The following is a 20,609-nucleotide window of genomic DNA, read 5'->3' on the forward strand; positions in this document are numbered from 1 at the left end:
GAAAAATATATAATTATTTTAATTTGTTATAAAGTAGTATATGTAACTGCAGTAAGAAGTCTTACTACTTTTGTCTAAAGGCTGTGTGCGTATGAGGGGTGGGGGATTTTTTTTCTTTACTGTTTCCCGGAAGGAAGCTGTGGCCTCCAGCTCATTGTAATAACATCATTTCAAGACACGTAGCACTGGTTTGCTTAAGAAATTTGTGTAGTCTGTTTCCTAAGACTTAACTGATCTCAGCTACTGTTAATGCCTTCCTCATGAGCTTAATAAGGTTCCACAGACTTTCAATGATATGGAAGAATTGGATGTTTAACCAGGATTCTGAACATGTGTTTCAGGTGGAGAATTCCAAAGACAATGAAGAGAATATCCTACAAAGAGAAGTTCCCCTCAGGCAATCTCGACGAAGGTTTAGGAAGATTAACCAGCGGGGGGAACGTCAGACCATCACAGACCATGTGGATGCTAGCAGTTACCTCTCGGTGAGCACATTTTACACTAATAAAAACTGATCAGCCTATTTGGCATCTCATTGTCTGAGCATTTGGGTTTTTGGGGGGTCAGGGACAGAAGGGGAGAAAAAGTGTTTATTTTATTTTATCTCTAAATGTGTTTCTCCTTGGAGAGCACCAAGAACACTTTGGGATTTTATAGCTTTAGGCAGCAAGTTCAGGTTCAGCAATTGAGAGCAAAAATGCTTTGGTTTATAGATCTGCAGCTGTGTATAATAGTGAAAATATTTATAAGGTCATTGGTCAGTAAAAGGTTTGTCTTCCTCAAAAACCTCTAGGGAAGCTTGGTGGTTGGTTGTGCTTTTGAAATATCTTCAAATAAAGTACTCCTCCTAAAATGTTGAGATTTGTTTTTGTTTGTTTGTTTCTCTTTAGTTTAGAGCATGTTGAAAAGTTTTTGATGAAATCCCAGCTATTATTCAATATGAGTGCTTATCTTGATGAATTACCAGTTTTTCATTTTGGTATAAAGATCAGAGTTTACATGAAAACAGCAGAATTTGGTGACATGAAATGAGCCACTCAGGGATGTATTTGCCACACTAAATATTGCTAAATGTGAGATATTGTGTATTTTAGTAATCGTGCAGTTATCACAATTTTTAGTGGTTACAAAGTTACTAAAATGCTTCCTCAGAAGTGGGGCTGGCAGCCAGTATGCTCCCATCCCCACTCCTGGGGAACCCCCTGCCACCCTGCGCTACTCTGATACAGAGGCATCAAGGAGGGATATGTGTGTGTAGTCATTTGGATTAATCAATAAACTCAGGCTAATCATTTAAATGACTACAGTTAACTTCCGATAATCCGGCACCTCTAGGACCCAGGGGGTGCCGGATTATGAGAGATGCCGGACTATCAGAAGGGGGGGCTATGAGGGGTCTGGAGTGGGGTGGGAGGGGATGCCACCCCAGGCCCCTCATAGCTCCCCCTTATGATAGTCTGGCTCTGCCCCAGGCGTCCCTGATTCAGCCGCTGCTGGTCAGTTTCAGCAGCAGCTGAATTGGGGATGCCTGCAATAGAGCAGCTGGGGTGCTGCCGGGTTGGTCCCGCAGCGCCGAAGGGCGGCGCTACGGCACCAACCCAACAGCACTCCAGCTGCTCTTGGGGACACCTGGGACAGAGCAGCTGGGGTACTGCCCGGTTGGTCCTGTAGCGCTGCCCCTCGGGGCTGCGGGACCAACCCGGCAGCACCCCAGCTGCTCTTGGGGACGCCTGGGACACAGCAGCTGGGGTACTGCCCGGTTGGTCCTGTAGCGCTGCCCCTTGGGGCTGCGGGACCAACCCGGCAGCACCCCAGCTGCTCTTGGGGACGCCTGGGGCAGAGCAGCTGGAGTGCTGCCGGGTTGGTCCCGCAGTGCCAAAGCTGCTCTGCCCGGGGATTCCTGGAATCAGCCGCTGATCTGTTTCAGCAGCGGCTGAATCGGGGACCCCTGGGGCAGAGCAGCTGGGGTCCTGCCGGGTTGGTCCCGCAGCGCCATCCTTTGGCGCTGCAGGACCAACCCGGCAGCACTCCAGCTGCTCTGCCCCAGGCGTCCCCAAGAGCAGCTGGGGTGCTGCCGGGTTGGTCCCGCAGCCCCGAGGCAGCGCTGCGAGACCAACCCAGCAGCACCCCAGCTGCTCTGCTCCCAGCTTCCCCGTTTCAGCTGCTGGTCAGTTTCAGCAGCAGCTGAATGGGGGAAGCCTGTCCGGCTGCCCCAGCACTTCCGGGTTCCTGATGGTGCCGGACCATCAGGAGTCCCGGAGCATTGGATGCCGGACTGATGGAGTTTTACTGTATATGCTAACATCCGTACTAAATATATACATCTGTATTATGCCAAAGTAAATGCTTCTCTGACTCTGAGGCCACAGTATTTTTATAAGGGTTTCTGTTTACCACTCTTTTGTGTAATTGCATGCTAAATAGATGTGTGTGGTCCATACAATGTGTTTTTTTTATATTTGACAAAGTCAGATTACCAATTAATCAAACAAATTATAATTAAAAATGTTCACATTACCAGAAATTATACTTTCTGCTATTTTATAATTTTGGTGGTTTAAGTGGAGCCAGATTTTAAAGAGACGTTAGGCCAGGAAAAGGAAAACAAATTAAGTAACTCTCTTAAACCAAAAAATACAAAACCAGAACAAACTCTCCAAACTTAAATGTCCTATTCTAGTTGTGAGGGTTGCAAAGCATTTGAAATACAGTCCCTAAACATGAAATCCTGCTACTTTCAGACTATATTTGAGTAAATTAGTTTTTTGGTTTATGACTAATAATAACGTTTTTAGAAGACAATTTAAAAACCCCAAAACACTGGCATTTCCAGGGTATAGGTTATGTTGGCATTTGTCTTCTAAGCAGATAGGCTATTGTAGCTATAACAACAAGTATATACTTTAGGGTCATCTTCCCATATGTCCATTTCCTGGTGTGTGAAGTATTCTGTACTACATCAAGAATTAGTAAACAAACTGAGCTAGTCACCGAAGTGAGAATTTGTGTCTTCAAGCTCTGAGAAATAGCAAAGGGTTTGATAATGGATGACTGTCTAGCCTTGATGATTGTGACAAAATATACATCTTTCTTGTTCCATTGCATTTCTAGTTAAGGTTGAATAAGCTCAGAGAACAGTAGTTCTCAGCGTTTTCATTCTTTGACCTCTTTGTAAGGAAGAGAGAATCTTGTGAACAACAGATCTTATGATTCTCTTTGTATGAGAGAAGGGTACTGAGGGTACTAAGATAGACAAGAGTGAAGTATTTTACACACCAAGTTTAATTCCACGGAGTTTGGTTGCATAAATTTTATTTCTGAAAGGAAATCTGTCAGTTGGTTGTTTCAGGTGAATGAAGCGAAAAACCAGTGCCATATATAGATCTTGAGCTTTTGCTCCCTGTTTGACAATTTCAGATAATTTCTTTAGCAAAAAAAGCTTTTCAATGGATGAATTGACTGGTCACTTAAGAAATCAAAACATAATAGCATACGTAGTTACCTGCTCCCCATTCTGCAAGTTACAAAATTATAAAAAGAAGAAAAGTATGAGCAGATTTAATCAAATTTGGTTAGTTTAGTAAAATAATTAGTTCAAACACCTTGCATTATGTAGTATGATTTCTTCATCCTATGCGGATAAAACTCCCATGTGCATTTATGTGAATTACTTGTTCATGCTGAATAGCGAATGTACTGCTGATATATGATCATTCGTTCCCTAAGATTTTGAAAATCTCAGATAAACCATTGACTCTCTCATAATTACCTTTTCACATTTCAGCATATCAATACATACATTTTACCATTTGACAGTGGTTCATAATTGCTGTCCTTATATCTGTCTATAACATTGTGCACTGGGAATATCTATGTACATGGTAGCGATTGCACTTGCAACTTGATCAGCTTTTCAGGAACAATGATGAAAAAAATACAAGCAGTAGACAATGTGTGAAAAGATTTTCAAAGAATCAAACTTTTAAAAATCTTGTATATTGAACTATGTCTGTGACTAAGGTTGGCAAAGACAAACGGATGTTCCTGAACCAGAGAGGCCAGGTATATGGTGGTCTGGCGCTGGGGCAGAAGTGTGAAAGAGAGGGCCGAGACTCAGCCAGGGTGTCAAGTGGGGGGCAGCATCAGGGAGTTTTGGCCCCATTTACTGGGCAGTAGTGAGGGGCCAACAGCGGCTGTGGAGCTCCAGCCCCGGCCTCAGCTCCAGAAGTCATGGCCAGCCAGGCAGCAGCGGGGCTGGCCTGAAGCCCTAGCCATGGAGCAGCACTTCAGCGTGGGCCATGAGAGAAGGGACCTCCCTTTGTCTGACACAGCCCCTCAGTCAGCACTGGTCAAGTTCGGAGGGTGCTGGACTAGGGAGGTCCAACCTGTAGATTGCGATAGGCATGACATTGAAATAGTATCCCTCCTAGAGCTGGAAAGTTTACAAACTTTCCAACAAACTTTTCTCACTGACATGATTGCAGTTATTCATTATAGCATACGGGGAGCTGTGCCTTTAGCTTGCTACGCTCGCCTACCCTGTCTCTCTGGCCACTCTCACTTTGTGGAGAGAGCCTGTTGACGCTGATGATGCGATGATGTCATTCTGTCGCCTGGCAGAAACACCCTATCGTCTGGCAGGAAAAACTTTTTTATATACATAGAGAGATTATTTCACATTCCTGTTTGCTGCTAGCTGTTCTTTGAGAGTCTGAATGGTTTGATGGATCTCCTATCTAAGCCCTGTTTGACGATTGAATTACTTTGTGTTCACTCACTGCATTACCTTTCAGGTATGAATCAATTCATTTTAGGTATTGATACAAGACTTGTGGGGCAATCTAGACCAAAGAGCAGTGGACACAACTTAACCTGCAACCTTGGGTTCCTTACAATGCTCTCTTGCTGTAGCTCCCCACTAGAATGCTCACACCCAGCCTACAAGCATGCAGATTACACCCTGAAGGGTCTGTGTGTTAGACAGCCCTGGTTAAGCAGCTCTGACCACAAAAGACAATCGACAGCTCTACTCTGGCCTGAGTTACAACCTGCAAGGTGACCCCAACATACTCTTAGTCCTAAATTTTCCCCAAACCACGTGCACTGTACTGTCTGTCGGTCTCCTGGACAGCCGAGAGAAATAATACATTTCATTTGTTCTTGTCAAGTGACAAAAAGCACATCGCAGCTCATTAACTGGGGTAAACACATTCTTCCCTTTAAAAACAGTACTGAGTTTGTTTATAATCAAGATAAAACAAATTCGTTTGCAGTAGAACATAGACTAAGTGATGCTGATTAAAAGGACTAATGATAAGGTTACAATTAAATAAATGCGAAAACATGAATCTAAAAATCTAAAACCTAAACATGGTACATGCTTTGTTCAAGATAGTTTCTCTGACCAATCCTTCCCAGCTATGGCTGGTTTTTCTCAGTCAGGGCCTTTCACAGAAGGTGAAAGATCTTTGCCAAAGCATGCTTTTCACCAATGTTCAGGTCCCAGGGACTTCAAACCACATCCCCTTAGCTGAAGGACCCATCTTTTTCAGTCTGCAAGAGCTCTGTTCCCTTGCCTGACACGTGTGGGCAAGGTGTAAGCCCTTCAAATAGAAGCAGTTGAAAGGGCTTGTGCGGCAACAGCTCCCAGGCATCGCGCTAGGGGGTGGGGCCTGGAACAACCACATGGGTGCGATCAAAGCCCTAGGTGGGCCAGATCAGGTACGCTGAGCGGCTGTTGCCCACCCTTGGTCTAGCACGTTGGATACCATGGTTGTATAGGCATTCAGGTTCGGTCTGGGGACCTGAGTGCAAGCTCCCAGAGCTTAGGCAAACAGTTTGAGCCTGAAACTAGTGGAAGACTTCTTCAGCTCTGCAGCCTAAGCCCCTCAAGCTTCAGTAAGGTGATGCAGGCCAGATGCAGTAATAATACAGGTATTTTATTCTTGCGTAGATCTAGCCTTAATACTCTCTGGAGTATGTCACCTTTTAATCTCTAAAGATATGTTTCCACTGTGTATGTGCACATGCACACACAAATGTGTGTTTTTAATTTGGGCTAAAAAAGCAGTAAAGACACAACAGTACAACATATTGCTCAAGTTAGCATTTGGAATTCAGCTCCAGATATTGTATAATCTTTAGTTCAAACTGCTAACCCAGTTTAACTGTCATTTGCATAGGTTTTCACTGCTAATTTAATCTAAATTAGCTACCCCAATACCTCTTTTGCTGTGAAAACCTAACCTAGAACTACACTTTTATTTGTGATTCAGAGATTGTTGGTTTAACCCAATTTAAAATTTTTTCCATAGGCTCCCTTGTGTTATTCCTATTACTCTTCATGTTGTCCCCCCTCACCTCTTAAATATGTAAATTTGTGCACATTAAATGCAGTGTGACTCATTTTTAACAATAAGGTTAATCTTTGTTTTTATAAAACATAACTTGCTAAGTGCCACTGTTCAGACACTTGAGTTTGCAGCTGCTGCATGTATGGAAATCCTATTCATGTCAGAGGAAGTTTTATATGCAGAGCAGCTGCAGATCTAGTTCCATATTAGTCATTTATCTGCCAAATAGTGTTAATTTAACTTTATTAAAGTATTCTAAACTCTTAATTTCCCAATGACTGTTATTTGGTATGATGGGGGAAAGTACTGGAAGCTAAGAGGATTATTTCAGTAAACTATATGAATTTACAATTCTAAAAAGGAAATAGCAATAAAAGTGCATAGTTCCTTTTGCATTTTGCTTATTTATTGCCTTCTGTCTGCATTCATATTTTTCCTCTTAATGTAGGTACAGTAATTAAAACTGGTTAAAGGGGAAAAAGTGGACTAGCATTGGCTTAGTTAATTTTAATGTTGTGAGAGTGGAAGTGTGAGAGTGGAAGTTTGTGTGTTTGTAAGTGTCACAAATTATCTTTAGTACGTCCTTTGAGGTATTTATCACAGCAGTATTTCTACTTTCCAGAAATATCAGTGTTTTCCCCCCCTAAAAGAATGAAAAACTGATAATGATGACAAGGTTTATCCCTTCCTTTCCCTCACTCATGTAGAAGACATTTTACCATTTACACAGTTTTAAAAATCAGATATGAATTTATTTTCACAATACTTATGCTAGGTAGGTACACTTATCCCCTTTTGGCAAGTAGGCAAATTGAGACAGATGCCAAGCAGACAGAGGAGATCAGTAACAGTAGTAGTTCCCAGTCCAATGCTCAGTCAGTTAGGTAATGTTACTAGCCTTCTTAAATTAAAATAATAATCATCCAAATGGACATTGTTGGAATATGAACCAAATAATTTATATGTTTTAGAAATAGGTCTCATACGAGTAGCCATTTATTTAGTAAAAGTTTCTGACACGTGGAAAAACTACCCCCAGGCCACAATGGTTTATACCTTTGGGTGGTCATGTAAGAATAATGTTAAAAGTACAGCTTACTACAATTTAGCTTTAATAATAGATAATTTGTAATCTAAAAGCATATGGTTGTTAAAAAAATCAGTCACTGTGTGGAAGCAGATAGGAATTTTTTTAAATGTAACATTTAAAATACATTGTTGAAACCTCACAGTAAGTGAGGTGGTGAGAGAGACCAGCTTTTGAGCTTAGAGAGCTCCTCTTCAGATATTTAGGCTTGGTCTACACTACAGAGTTAGGTCTATCTAAGACAGTGGTCACCAGCCTGTGGAGGTTGCCGGGCGCCAGGGGGCGTGGCCGTTCGCCCTCCGGGCGCCAGGGGACGGGGGCGGGGCCCCCCCATAGCCGCGCGCCCGGGGCCGGCGCCCCCCCGCCCCTCCTCTAAGTGCCCGGGGCCACCTCCAAGCGCCGCGCACCCGAGGCCGGCGCCCCCCCCTCCCCCAAGCTCCGTGCGCCCGGGGCCGGCGCCCCCCCCTCCCCCAAGCGCCACGCGCCTGGGGCCAGCGCCCCCCCTCCCCCAAGCGCCGCGGGGCCGGCGCCCCCCTCCCCCAAGCGCCCGGGGCCGGCACCCCCCGCTCCCCCAAGCACCCGGGGCCGGCGCTCACCCCCCTGGGGCCGGCGCTCACCATGCGCCTGGAGCCGGCTCCGGCACTGTGCATGCGCCACGTGCCCAGGGCCAGGCCAGCCCCGAGCACGTGGCGGGCGCACATGAATGCCCCTGCGGGCGCCATGGCGCCCGCGGGCACTGTGTTGGGGACCACGGATATAAGACAATTGACATTGGCCTAACTTTGTAAGTGTGTGCATTACAATGTCTCTTCCACAGGTGTGAGTATGTGCTGATTGCACGCAACATTGACTGTGTGAGCCATGCGCTCCCACTGCTTTGGTTTAGTCAGCATATCCTGAACATTCTAGGTATTCAAGTGTAATTAGCAAAACTATTCTCTTCGAGGAGACCATCTTGGTTACAACAATCTTGCAGCCCACTGAGATGGAGGGCCACTCATGCCTCGTCACTCACTAGTCTACGTTGAACATTGCTGGTGTAAGTGCTGCTAGGGTGAGGGGACACACTGCTGACAGAAGGAGCTAGTGTGGACATACAAAAACAGTTTAATTACAGCAGGCATTGTACATCGATGTAACTTAAGTTGACTTAATTTTAAAGAGAAAACTTGCCAGTACTCAGAAATACAAGATGGAACAGATTGTGTAGCAGATGCAGTTAACTTTGAGTGATCCCTTGAAATGTGTGTTAAGTGACATGTTAATGACTCTCTAGTCATGTGGGGTAGAGAGAAACTATGGGATAGATTTAGTGGGTTCCAGACTATTGTAGTAAGTAGGGATGTCAATGTGTAGCTGACTACACGATTAACAGATAAGCCTGGACTTATCAGTTAATTTTGTCAACTATATGCGTTTCTGCCCACCACACTTGCTGCCTCTGTATCGGAGGCAGCAAGGCGGGTGGGGGAAGGGGGAAGGAGCCAGCTTAAAAGCTATCAGAGGCAGCAAGGCCGGGGCAGGTAGAAGTTGCTCTGTGAGATGTTGGCACAGGCCTCTATCCGTGGGTAGAGTCAGCTGCCTTGGATACAGTGTGGGACAGCAGGCAAATCCAATCCGTGTGAGAAGTGTTTTTTTTAAACCAGCTTTCCTCGCGGACCAGCTCCTGCCTGCTACCCTGTGCTCCCTAGGAGTGGGACCAGGAGTACACTGGCTGCCGGCCCTGCCTCTGGGAGCTTATCGAATAATTGTGTAACTGTAAAGCTTTGATGCAGTTACATAATTATTCAGTTAGTCAGTATCTAATTTCCCTAATAATAAGCTATAAATTCAGTATTGATTCAATCCATGTTAGTGAAATAAGCTCCCAGGCTTGTCTTTTAATGGTGTTATGGAGATTTTCTTTGAGGATTTCAAAGGAAACCTGTACAACACATTCAAAAGATGCGCTTGTGAGGTAAATTTTATTTAGCTATGCCATTGAGTACATTTCGCAAACCAGAAGAAGAGCTCTTCTGTCTCTCACCAGCTGAAGTTGTTCTTATAAAAGATATTATCTCACCAATCTTGTCTCACATTTTAAATACTAAATTTAAATGTAAATAATACATAAATTTAATTGTAAAATGCACAAGCATCTATGAAGTAGTGATCACTTACATTTACATATCAGCCTCTTCCTTATTAATAGCTCACTACTGTATATTTTAAACTAACATTGCCCTCTCTCTGAAACACTGCAGTGTTTTTTAAGCTCTTTTATAATAAATGGGTGAGAAGGTATAAGAAATTTAGCACAGACTGAGGCTTTATCTATACTTACCAGAAGATCACTGCTCTGGAAATTGATCTTCTGGGGTTTGATTTTAGTGGGTCTACTAAGGACCTGCAAAATGGAACGTTGAGTCCTATATTTGGCCTTTTCCAGTCAAGTGGTATCTCTCCTCTTCTCCATGAGTTCTCAAAGATAATCATTAATTGCTCAGATCTCTTCAGCCAGTTTCTTAAATATTCTAGGATGTATTTCACATGCATTTCATGTATTTTAATATTCACATCCCTTCGAAATAATAATCTTGGTGATATATAGAGGTATCCATTTTTACAGCAACCTGCTAATGAAGAATACTTGAGTGACAAATTTCTTTTTCTTTTACTTGATGTAGAGTACATTTAATGTAATTTCATCCAGAGGGCTTTTTTATTAATCTAGAATATCTTGTAATTGGAAGAGGACACATAAGTTGTTTCAGCATGGTGGGATAAGAACTAGCATACTAGATTATAATTCATCCAGTACATTCTCTCTACCTGTGCAAGATGCTTAATTTAGGTATTTTATAATCTATTTTAACTATAATTTCAGCCAGTTTTACTTAGAGAAACCAGGTTTACTCATCTGTAATTCCCAGGATCACCCCAATCAGTATTTTTGTTTTTTTGGTGTTTGTTTTTAAAAAGATTGGTACAGCTTTGTTACCATTTAGTTAAATGCAATCACAGTCTGTTCTAATGAGATTGCATATTTTTGTTAGCAACCCAGCAAGTCCATTCTGAAGTTTCTCAGAACTCTCAGGTAAATATCATCCAGTCCTTATAATGCATTGTTCACCTGTACTTCAGTTTGTTCCAGCACCTTGTCTTTCAGCACCTCAAAGTTTGATATTCTCTCCTCTTTGATACTTGAAGAGTTGTGGTGAAATCCTGACCCCCTAGAAGGGAGAGTTTTGCCATTGATTTCAATAGGGGCCAAAGTTTTAACCCTAGGTGTCTTCTCAGCAGCCTTTGAAATGAAAACTGATGCAAAGAGATAATTGAGCTTCTCTGTAGATATTTGTTTGTCTGTTATAGAAACATTGAAGACCACATCTAACATAGTGCATGCCACTGAATGTATGACGTAAGATTAGTGGCTAAAATAGGGAAAGAACATATTTTAAATGACTTAGACAAGTTAGCTGTCTTCAGATCACCTGAGGGCCTGATGAAATACATCCTCAAATACTCAACCAAGTGATAGGGTTGATATCTGAGCTGTTCATGATTATCTTAAAAAAATCATGGACAAAGAGAGATTCCATCAGACTGGAAAATAACAAATATTTTACCAATCTATGAAGGGGGGGGGGGGAGAACAACCTGGGGAATTATAGACAAGTTAGCTTGACTTCCATATCTGAAAAGATAATGGAACAAATAATTAAGCAATCAAATTGCAAACAATTAGAAGATAAAAAGGTGATAAATAACAATATGGGTATGTCAAGAACAAATCATGTTAGATCAATCTTTGACAAGCCCTGTGGATGGAGGGAAGTGGCAGATGTATATCTTGATGTAAGTAAGCCTTTTGATACTGACTCGCATAACTTTCTCATAAACAAACTAGGGAAATACAACCTAGATTGGACTAGTAAGTAGTAAGTACATAGCAGGTTGGAAAACTGTTCCCAGAGTATAGTTATCAGTGGTTCACAGTGAAGCTGAAAAGGCATATCAAGGGATTGGTTCTAGGTTTGATTCTGCTCAAAATCTAGTGATTTAGATTATGGAATAGAGAGGACACATTATTTGCAAACTGTATACAACTCTGGGAGGGCTTGCAAGCACTTTGGAGAATTGGATTAAGATTTAAAATTATCTGAACAAACTGTATTTGTCCTTATTGAATTTCATCCTATTTGCTTCACATTATTTCTCCAAAGTACTTCACTTGGAAAGGAACAAGCAGTCACACACATACAAAATGGGAAATGGCTACCTAGGAAGGAGTATTGTGGAAAGCAATTTGTGGGTCATAGTGAATCACAGACTAAACACTGTTGGGGGAAAAAAAAGCAAATAGTGTTCTGGGATGTAGTGGAAGGAGTGATTTAAGACAAAAGAAGCAATTCTTCCGCTCCCTTTTGCAGTGATTATGCATCATTTGCAGAATTGTGTCCTGTTCTGGGTGCCAGTTTTCAAGAAGGTTGGAGAAAGTCCAGAGAATAGCAACAAAAATTATTAAAGGTCTAGAAAACACAACCTATGAGGAAACATTGCAAAAATTGTGTTAGTTGAGTCTAGAGTAAAGAAGACTGAGGGGATATATGTTTTCAAGTACATACAAAATTGTTACTAGAAAGAGGGAGGTAAATTGTTCTCATTAACCTCTGAGAATAGGATAAGAAGTAGTAGTCTTAAATTGAAGCAAGGGAGATGTAAGTTGGAGATAAGGAAAAACTTCCTGATTGTCAGGATAGTTGAGCTGAAGAATTATTGCCTAGAGAGGTTGTGGAAATTCTGTCATTTGAAATTTTTAAGCGTAGGTTTGACCAAGTCTATCAGGAATGGTCTAGATGTTGGTTGGCCCTACTGTGAGTGTAGGGGACTGGACTAGATGACCTCACATGACAGCCGCCTTTTCCTTTCTAATTTAGATGTTAACATTTTGTCTGCTGCAATGGCTCATGCTTCTTTCCATGAGCTGGATTATGTGTATTAGTGGATAGATTTTCAGTGTGAGTAGATTTGATTAGACATATATAGAGGACGAACCCAAGCAAAATTCATGTCATTTAAGTGTTTTGCATTTGTGGCTTATTCGTGTCATTTTAAAAGATGAATTTTTATTTGCGCAAGAAAGAAGCTGTGTCTGTGGTTTATTCATTTCCTGACCAGTCTAGAAAGAACAGACTACCTTATCTTTTGTTTATGTACTAGGTCTAAATTAAGTCTGCAGCTTTGCAGGGAAGAGAATGTTTGTCTGGTTTGTAGACATGGCCACAACACTTTCCACAGAAATGCAACAGAATTTATAGAGACTAGAGACTGCTGAATCTGTGAGCTAGAAACCAGAATTATTGCAGGGCTGACACACTTGTCTTGAAGGGTAAAGGGAGGACTTGATAGTTGTATCACTTACAGAGTTCTGTTAACTGATGGTGTCAACTGTTAAGGAAACTGCTTGTTTATCTGAATGCCAATTAATTGGCTAAGAGAGGCAGAATATAACAGGTTTAAAATGGCATCCAAGATTACTGCCTGAGGAAGAAGACAAACTGTCTAATACACTGATGATTTTGACATGATGTCTTCTTTTTTGTATCTTTTTCTTAATTTTTAAGGGAGAGAATGACTACCAAATGGACATTTGTATTGATCAAGTTTGTGCTTATTTTATTGTCTTGTATTTATTAATTTTTCAGCACTGATTCCATCTTCTAGTTGTATCAGCTGTACCATGATCATACTATGCACCTTGTCTGTGGCATAGTATGTCACTGGTTGTTATTATCATTAGCAGGATCTTGAATGCTCATGGGTACAATGCATTAAATATTTTTGGTAATTTGCATAAACCACAAGTGCTTTGCAGATGGTTGGCCAAATCAATTAGTGCTTGTGTGTGCAGTCTGTAAAAGATTGACAGATATGAAATATTATTACATAGAGTAGAACAAGTATATTTAAAAATACTATTTTGTATCATTAAAGGCTTACTGCCAAGTAATGATAGAACATGTACTTTTCAGATTAGTACATTTTGATATTTCGAAAGCTGTATACTGTTGTTAAATGTCCTGATAATCTCTGTGTATTGTCTTTAAAACTGATTTCCCAAAATTATTTTTTTTAAAGTGATAAATTATTAGTGAAACCCCAGTACTTTGATAACATAGTATTCATAGTATGAGAAGGATCCTTTAGTGCTTTAGACTCTACAGACTAATGATGATTATGTGTGCATCGATATGTGTATGGATGCACACATGCAGAAATTTAACCAGCTCTGGGGCAAAACATGCACCTACTTAGTGGCATAAGAGAACACTGCATAACAAGTGAAGAAGACTATATCCAATTGAAACTGCATGGAATTTATTTTAGGCAGGCACCTGTATTTACTTAAATTGGAATTTGGCCAGGTACCTAGAATTAACAGTTGTCCTCAAAATATGCCAGGATATATTTTAATGATCAGCTGTTACTTACATTGCCTCTGAAAGATTGCACAATTTCCTAAATGTTGAGTGCGGCATTTTCATCACAGAGACATAGCAGAAGTTCATTATTGACTGAGTCACCTGCATGAGGTCTTAAGAAATGTTGAGTTGCTGTGGGGATGGGGTGGTTTGAGATTTCTGCTAGGGTTATCAGCCCCGACTTCACATCACAACTTTATTTTTCACTTCTCTTTTGATTTATACCTCTTGAATAAGGGATTAGTTTGTGGCTTGTAAGCATCTATATATCTGAAGTTTTGCCCCTCTGATTGCTGTAAGGGAGAGGAGTTTTCTCTGTTCTCCATCCTGTGATGATAAGCACAAGTCTCTACTATTCTGCTCCTTTTTGGCCTTGTTCATACATAAGACAAGTATTTACCTTTGCTATTGCTTGTGCTTCAAGTGTCAGTCTTAAATTAACATAATTCTGGACTATAGGGATCTGAATATGGAGCAGTTTTGTTAATTTGACTCAGTTAATATTTGCCATAGTAATGCACAGCACTGGTACTATCTGCATGCAGACTCCAAAAGACATTTGTATGAGAAATACTGTCATATGGTTTCACAGTCATAGAGCATTCAAAACTTATTTTAAAGTGAAATCTTAAATTCTGTGGAAATTGATGACTTATTAATGACTCTCCAGGGAAATTTTCCTATTTCCCAGTGGTAAGTGGACCAAGGAATTCTCCAACCACTGACCAATACTACAACTTTCAGCACTTTGTTTCTTCTTTCTGGGAGAGAGGTACTGGTCCAGCCTAAAGTCTTTTTTTTAAAGTTTATACGCTTTCTGATTTATTTATTCATCTTAATATATGAAGTACCTTTCCAAAATTTACCTTTTTCTAAATAAAATTATTCACTCCCTTTCCATATACCCAAGGGAAAAAAATGGTCTGTGCATCAAGCCTGGAAGGTTAACAAATCTAGTCTCTGAACTGCAAAAGCGATTGTTCCAGAATCATTGTCCTCATAGAAAACTTGCCAGCAGTTCCTTCTTCTGTAAAACAAACTGGGACTCCAGCTCAAGCACTTCCACTGATCACAACTGTAGTACATCATATAGAGTACTAGTGGAGAGGGGTAATGCTATAGGTCCATAAAATGGGTTCTCAGCCTTTTTGGAAGTCTTGAATCAAAACAATCTCTGTTGCTGTCAAACCATTGATTTCTCTAAAACCTTGCTTCCCTGCAGTTGTATTTTGAAATGAAATTTGAGCTGCTTTTCATAAAAAAGTCTCTTAAGCAAATGCAGTCAAGATGTTCCCTACTTTTTACAGTTTTTTTTGTTTTTGTTTTTAGTTCTTCCCTGTGAGTTTTCTGTCCAATAAGATGTATTAGATTAAATCAACCCATAAGAATGCCCATGCTGGGTCATACCAAAGGTCCATCTATCTCAGTATCCAGCTCAGTATCCTGTCTGCCGACAGTGGCCAATACCAGATGCCCCAGAGGGAGGGAACACAATAGGTAATTCTCAGATGATCCCTCTCCTGTCACCCATTTCCAGACAAACAGAGGCTAAGGACAACATTCCTACCCATCCTGGCTAATAGCTAATGAAGGACCGAACATCCATGAATCTATCTAGTCCTTTTTTTGAACACTGTTAAAGTCGTAGTCTTCATATTTTTTCCTTATTCACTTTTTCCCTACCAGTCATGATTTTATAGACCTCTATCATGTCTCCCCTTAGTCTCCTCTCTTCCAAGCTGAAAAGTCCAAGTCTTTTTAATCTCTCTTCATTTGGGACCTGTTCCAAACCCCTAATTTTTGTTGCCTTTTTCTGAACCTTTTCCAATGGGAATGTATCTTTTTTGAGATGAGATGACCACATCTGTACGCAGTACTCAAGATGTGGGTGTACCATGGTTTTATATAGAGGCAATAAGATATTCTCTGTCTTCTCTATTCCTTTTTCAATGATTCCTAACATTGTTTGCTTTTTTGACTGCCACTGCAAACTGAGTGGATGTTTTCAGCAAACTATCCACAATGACTCCAAGATCTTGTTCTTGAGTAGTTGTAGTTAAATTAGTCCCCATCATATTGTATGTATAGTTGGGGTTATGTTTTTCAATGTGCATTACTTTATATTTAGCAACATTAAATTTCATTAACCAGCTTGGTGCCGAATCATTTAGTTTGGCGAGATCTTTTTGAAGCTCGTCACAGTCTGCTTCGGTCTTAACTGTTTTGAGCAGTTTGGTATCATCTGCAAATTCTGGCACCTCACTGTTTACCCCTTTCTCTAGATTATTTATAAATAAGTTGAATAGGATGGGTCCTAGCACAGACCCTTGGGGGACCCCACTAGTTACCTTTCTCCACTTGGAAAACTTACCATTTATTCCTAGCCCTTGTTTCCTGTCTTTTAACCAGTTATCAATCCATGGAAGGACCTTCCCTTTTATCCCATGACAACTTACTTTAATTAAGAGCCTTTGGTGAGGGACCTTGTCAAAGGTTTTCTGGAAATCTATGTATACTATATCCACTGGATCCCCTTTGTCTACATGTTTGTTGACCCCCTCAAAGAACTCTAGTAGGTTAGTAAAGCATGATTTCCCTTTACAGAAACCATGTTGATTTTCCCACAACAAATTATGTTAATCTATGTGTCTGATAATTTTATTCTTTACTATAGTTTCAACTAACTTGCCCAGTACTGATATTAGATTTACCAGTCCTTAATTGCCAAGATCATCTCTAGAGCCTTTATTAAATATTGGTGTCATGTTAGCTATCTTCCTGTCATTAGGTACGGAAGCTGGTGCCATCTGGTCCCAGTGACTTGTTGCTGTTAAGTTTATCAATTAGTTCCAAAACCTCCTCTAATGACACCTCAATCTGGGACAATTCCTCAGATTTGTCACCTAAAAAAAATGGCTTGGGTTTGGGAATCTCCCCAGTATCCTCAGCCATAAAGACTGAAGGAAATAAATTAATTTAGCTTCTCCGCTATCACTTTATCATCTTTGAGTGTTCCTTTAGTATCTGGATGGTCCAAGGGCCTCACTGGTTGTTCAGCAGGCTTACTGCTTCTGATGCACTTAAAAAACATTTTGCTATTACTTTTGAGTGTTTTGGCTAGCTGTTCTTCAAACTCCTTTTTGGCTTTTGTTATTATATTTTTACACTTAATTTGACAAAGTTTATGCTCCTTTCTATTTTCCTCACTATAGGATTTGACTTCCATTTTTTAAAAAAATGTCTTTTTATCTGTCACTGCCTATTTCACTTGTTTGTTAAGCCACAGTGGCACTTTTTTAGTTCTCTCACTGTGATTTTTAATTTGGCGTATGCATTTAAGTTGAGTCTCTATTATGGTGTCTTTGAGATTCCATAAGTTTTTCCATGCGGCTTGCAGAGATTTTACTTTTGTCACTGTACCTTTTAATTTCTGTTTAACCTCACTTTTGTATAGTTCCCCTTTTCACAGTATTGGGCTGCTGAGGTGTTTTTCCCACCACAGGGATGTTAAATTTTATTACAGTATGGTTACTATTTCCAAGCAGTCCAGTTATATTTACTACTTGGACCAGATTCTGTGCTCCACTTAGGGCTAAATCAAGAATAGAGTCTCCCCTTTTGCGTTCCAGAACCAACTGCTCCAAGAAGCAGTCATTTAAGGTATTAAGAAATGTTATCTCTGCATCCTGCCCTGAGGATGTTCTCATCTGTAGCTAGCACAGCCTTGTCATTTATGCATAAACTTATTGTAATGTGGTTTGTGGTAAATGTTTCAGTTGTCTACGGTAAAAAAGAATGTGAAGTTTAGCACTCCTGACTTTGCATATATTAACCAAATGGAAGACATGCATGATGTTCGCTAAAGGACTAAGTTTAATTTTGTAGATTTTGCTTTCATGCAAATCAAAGACAATAAACCTAAACTGATGTATGGCAAATAAATGTTTAAGGAAATATTAACTATTAATATTAATTTTAGGATGACTTTTTAATGCATCTAAACTGAAGCTTGGGGCTGAGATTGTGGCAAGTCCTGTACAATCACAGTTCAGAAAATAATGTAGTGGATGCACAATCATTTGGTTTGATAGGTTTGCAGAGTTTGGCACTAGAACTACTCTGTAACAGAAGTCAGTGTTCACAAAAGCACCCGTGTGGGTTTTAAAATCTCTTGCTTTTGAAAAGTTCATAGTGTTTCTAAACATGTGAAAAAGCAGATTAACTGTTTGTAGTAAAATATTTTCTGAAAATAATCAGTATAAGGGTTGATGGGGAGTTCTTGGAAGTTCAGTCTGCCACATTGAGCTAGAGGGCTACTAGGTTGCTGTTCTAAATTTTTTATTCCTGTTGCTTCTGAAGTTTGAAAGCACAGATATGATGGGGTAGCCACAAAAGCCTGGAGGGGTTCATTACCTAGCCAGTCTGCAGTTATGATCTGTTGCTAAAATCTCATTCTAATTGACTTCAAGTAGAAGGAAGGAAAATATATATCATACACAGTAGAAACATGCCCCAAAAGAATGTGTACTTTTATTGCCATATTGTTTTTTAAGAGATGACCAAATTAGGAGCAAAACAGACATGCTGATTTGCTGACTTGCTCAGCCACTAGGGTTTATGTGAATGGATCTTTGGACGTTTCCCAGTGAAGAGTGGTGGACTTGGTCACCAACTTTAGATCTATTTATATCCTGCTTTCCTTAACTTCTGGGTATCTACTGCACTAATGAGATTTATTGCGCCAAACAATGCATTGCTGTCAACTGGTAAGATCTGAGACTGTTCCCTCTTCCTCATAATGAAAGTTCTAAAGAAAGCTGAAAGCAAGGATTCCTCCCTTGTTCTGATGCCTTTGGAGTTAACCACAGACCTAGTATGGCAATCGCAGGGAAGCAGGATTGTCTTTCCAAATGGAAGTGACTTGAAGTGAAGAATTCTGTACCCTAATTCCCCAACCCCAGAGCCTGGCTCCTGAACAAATTCTCGTAAGAAAGCTAGGAGTATCAAACACAGCCATGAGAGTTCTAGTCCTTATAACATAGATTTGGTCCAGAGGTTTTGATAACCACAGTGTCCAGATTTTGATTCACTGTACTGTTAAGTTTTTGATGGGTGCCAGAAGGATCCCAGTTTCTCCATGGAGCATTACAACCTTCTGGAACTGTTAGACTACTTTCCTATTAACTTCCATATCATAAATATGGATGCTTTGGTGGCCATTATTTTGGAGAAGATAGCAGCCTTGGTGTATGACCCTTTCCATTCAGGCTTAACTTTCTAGAAGTCCTATCACACTTTTCTCCTCCACGTTAGTTTTTCCATTTCATTTTATTTCAACTTTTTGTCTTGAGTCCAGTGAGCCCTAAAGCATCCCTCTGACCTTTTCTGGGAATCCTGGCAGCCTTGAGAGTTTTTTGTTTTTCAGTCTTAACTTTGAAAATCTCTTATTTGTTCCTTTTTATGAAGGCTCAAAGAGCCTTTGAATATCTTGCATCTTTCTGGGTTCATTGTTGAACACAAAAGATCTGTTGTATAGACTGTCTCTCCTGCCTGGAATGCTGTATCTAATTCCCCTAAAAGAGTTTGGCTTCCTGAAAAGACAGAGGAGAAGTCTCTATGGGTGAGGTCTGACACACTGGCATTTGATTCATATTATTTTGGTAGTATTATTTTGAAGTGCTACCACCTGGATATAACCCCTTCTGCCTCTGTGGCCTTCAGGTGGTGAGTGCTTAGAGCAAGGATGGGCAAAGTGCCTCAGAGGACCAAATCCAGCCCGCCTAGGGTTTTGATCCAGCCTCCTAGTGCGGTGCCTGGGTGCCAGAGACACGTGACCCCTTTGAACTGCTTCTATTCAATGGACTTGTGCCTGCTGGGCAGCTGCCAGGCAACAGTTAGCAGGGGGGCCAGGAGCTGCCAGCCATGTTCTGTGAATTCTAAGCCTCCACCCCAGACAACTCTGGGAGGACGTTATCCCCCAGCACTCTGCCATCTACTCCAGGTCCCTTCCATTGGCCAGAAGTCAGGGAACAGGGACCCCAGGCCAAGCAAAGCTCCCAGTAGGGTAGCTCTCAACCCCGCTCCTTCTGCCTGAGGCCCCACCCCTTCTGAGTCGGCCCTCAGCCACTTCTGAAATTTATGAAGTGGCCCTCCATCAAAAATTATTGCCCACCCCTGGCTTAGAAAAACTTTTCGTGATCAGTGATGAGCTCATATACTTCTTTGGAGTGGGGTTGGTAGCTCTGAATTGAGGACTTAGTTCAAGTTGTTCCCTTTCATTTTATCAGAGTCCCATCTACTTTTTCCTTTTGCCACTCCAAACAAATTGTATATTTTTCTAAAGCTTGTCCATCCTAACCACAGTAACTAGTTGAAGATGTGTTCTGGAAATAAAAATGTCTCTTCTGGTGGTATGTAGTAAGCCTTCGCTCATGTCGTTGCTTCAGGTGCAGGACACCAGCAATTATGCGGAGTAGGCTTACGTGTTTCCTTACATTTTTGGGGAGTCCTCATTTGCGCAGTAGAATTAGGGAGCAGTCAGAAGGGGAAAAGTGGGCAACAAAATCTTTGATTAAATCAAATGTGTAAATAACTATAAATTGATTGATTGCATTAACAGGTGTGTTGTGAGCAAGACACGAGAAGTCATTCTTCTGCTCTACTCTGCACTGGTTAGGCCTCAATTGGAGTATTGTTCAGTTCTGG

At 40.9% G+C, this 20,609-nt stretch overlaps 1 protein-coding gene across 6 annotated transcripts in view; it reads left to right on the plus strand.

Annotated features, from left to right (window-relative positions):
- Nucleotides 1-20,609, plus strand: part of RAPGEF6 (Rap guanine nucleotide exchange factor 6) — a 239,641-nt gene that overhangs the window by 88,028 nt on the left and 131,004 nt on the right. For all 6 annotated transcript variants that reach the window (XM_075900363.1, XM_075900359.1, XM_075900357.1 and 3 more), the window contains one exon: nt 342-485. In XM_075900363.1, coding sequence (XP_075756478.1) covers nt 342-485 — 144 coding nt within the window. The remainder of the gene's footprint in view (nt 1-341; nt 486-20,609) is intronic.

The sequence above is a fragment of the Pelodiscus sinensis genome, chromosome 17 (genome assembly GCF_049634645.1).
Source record: "Pelodiscus sinensis isolate JC-2024 chromosome 17, ASM4963464v1, whole genome shotgun sequence".
NCBI lineage: Eukaryota > Metazoa > Chordata > Testudines > Trionychidae > Pelodiscus > Pelodiscus sinensis.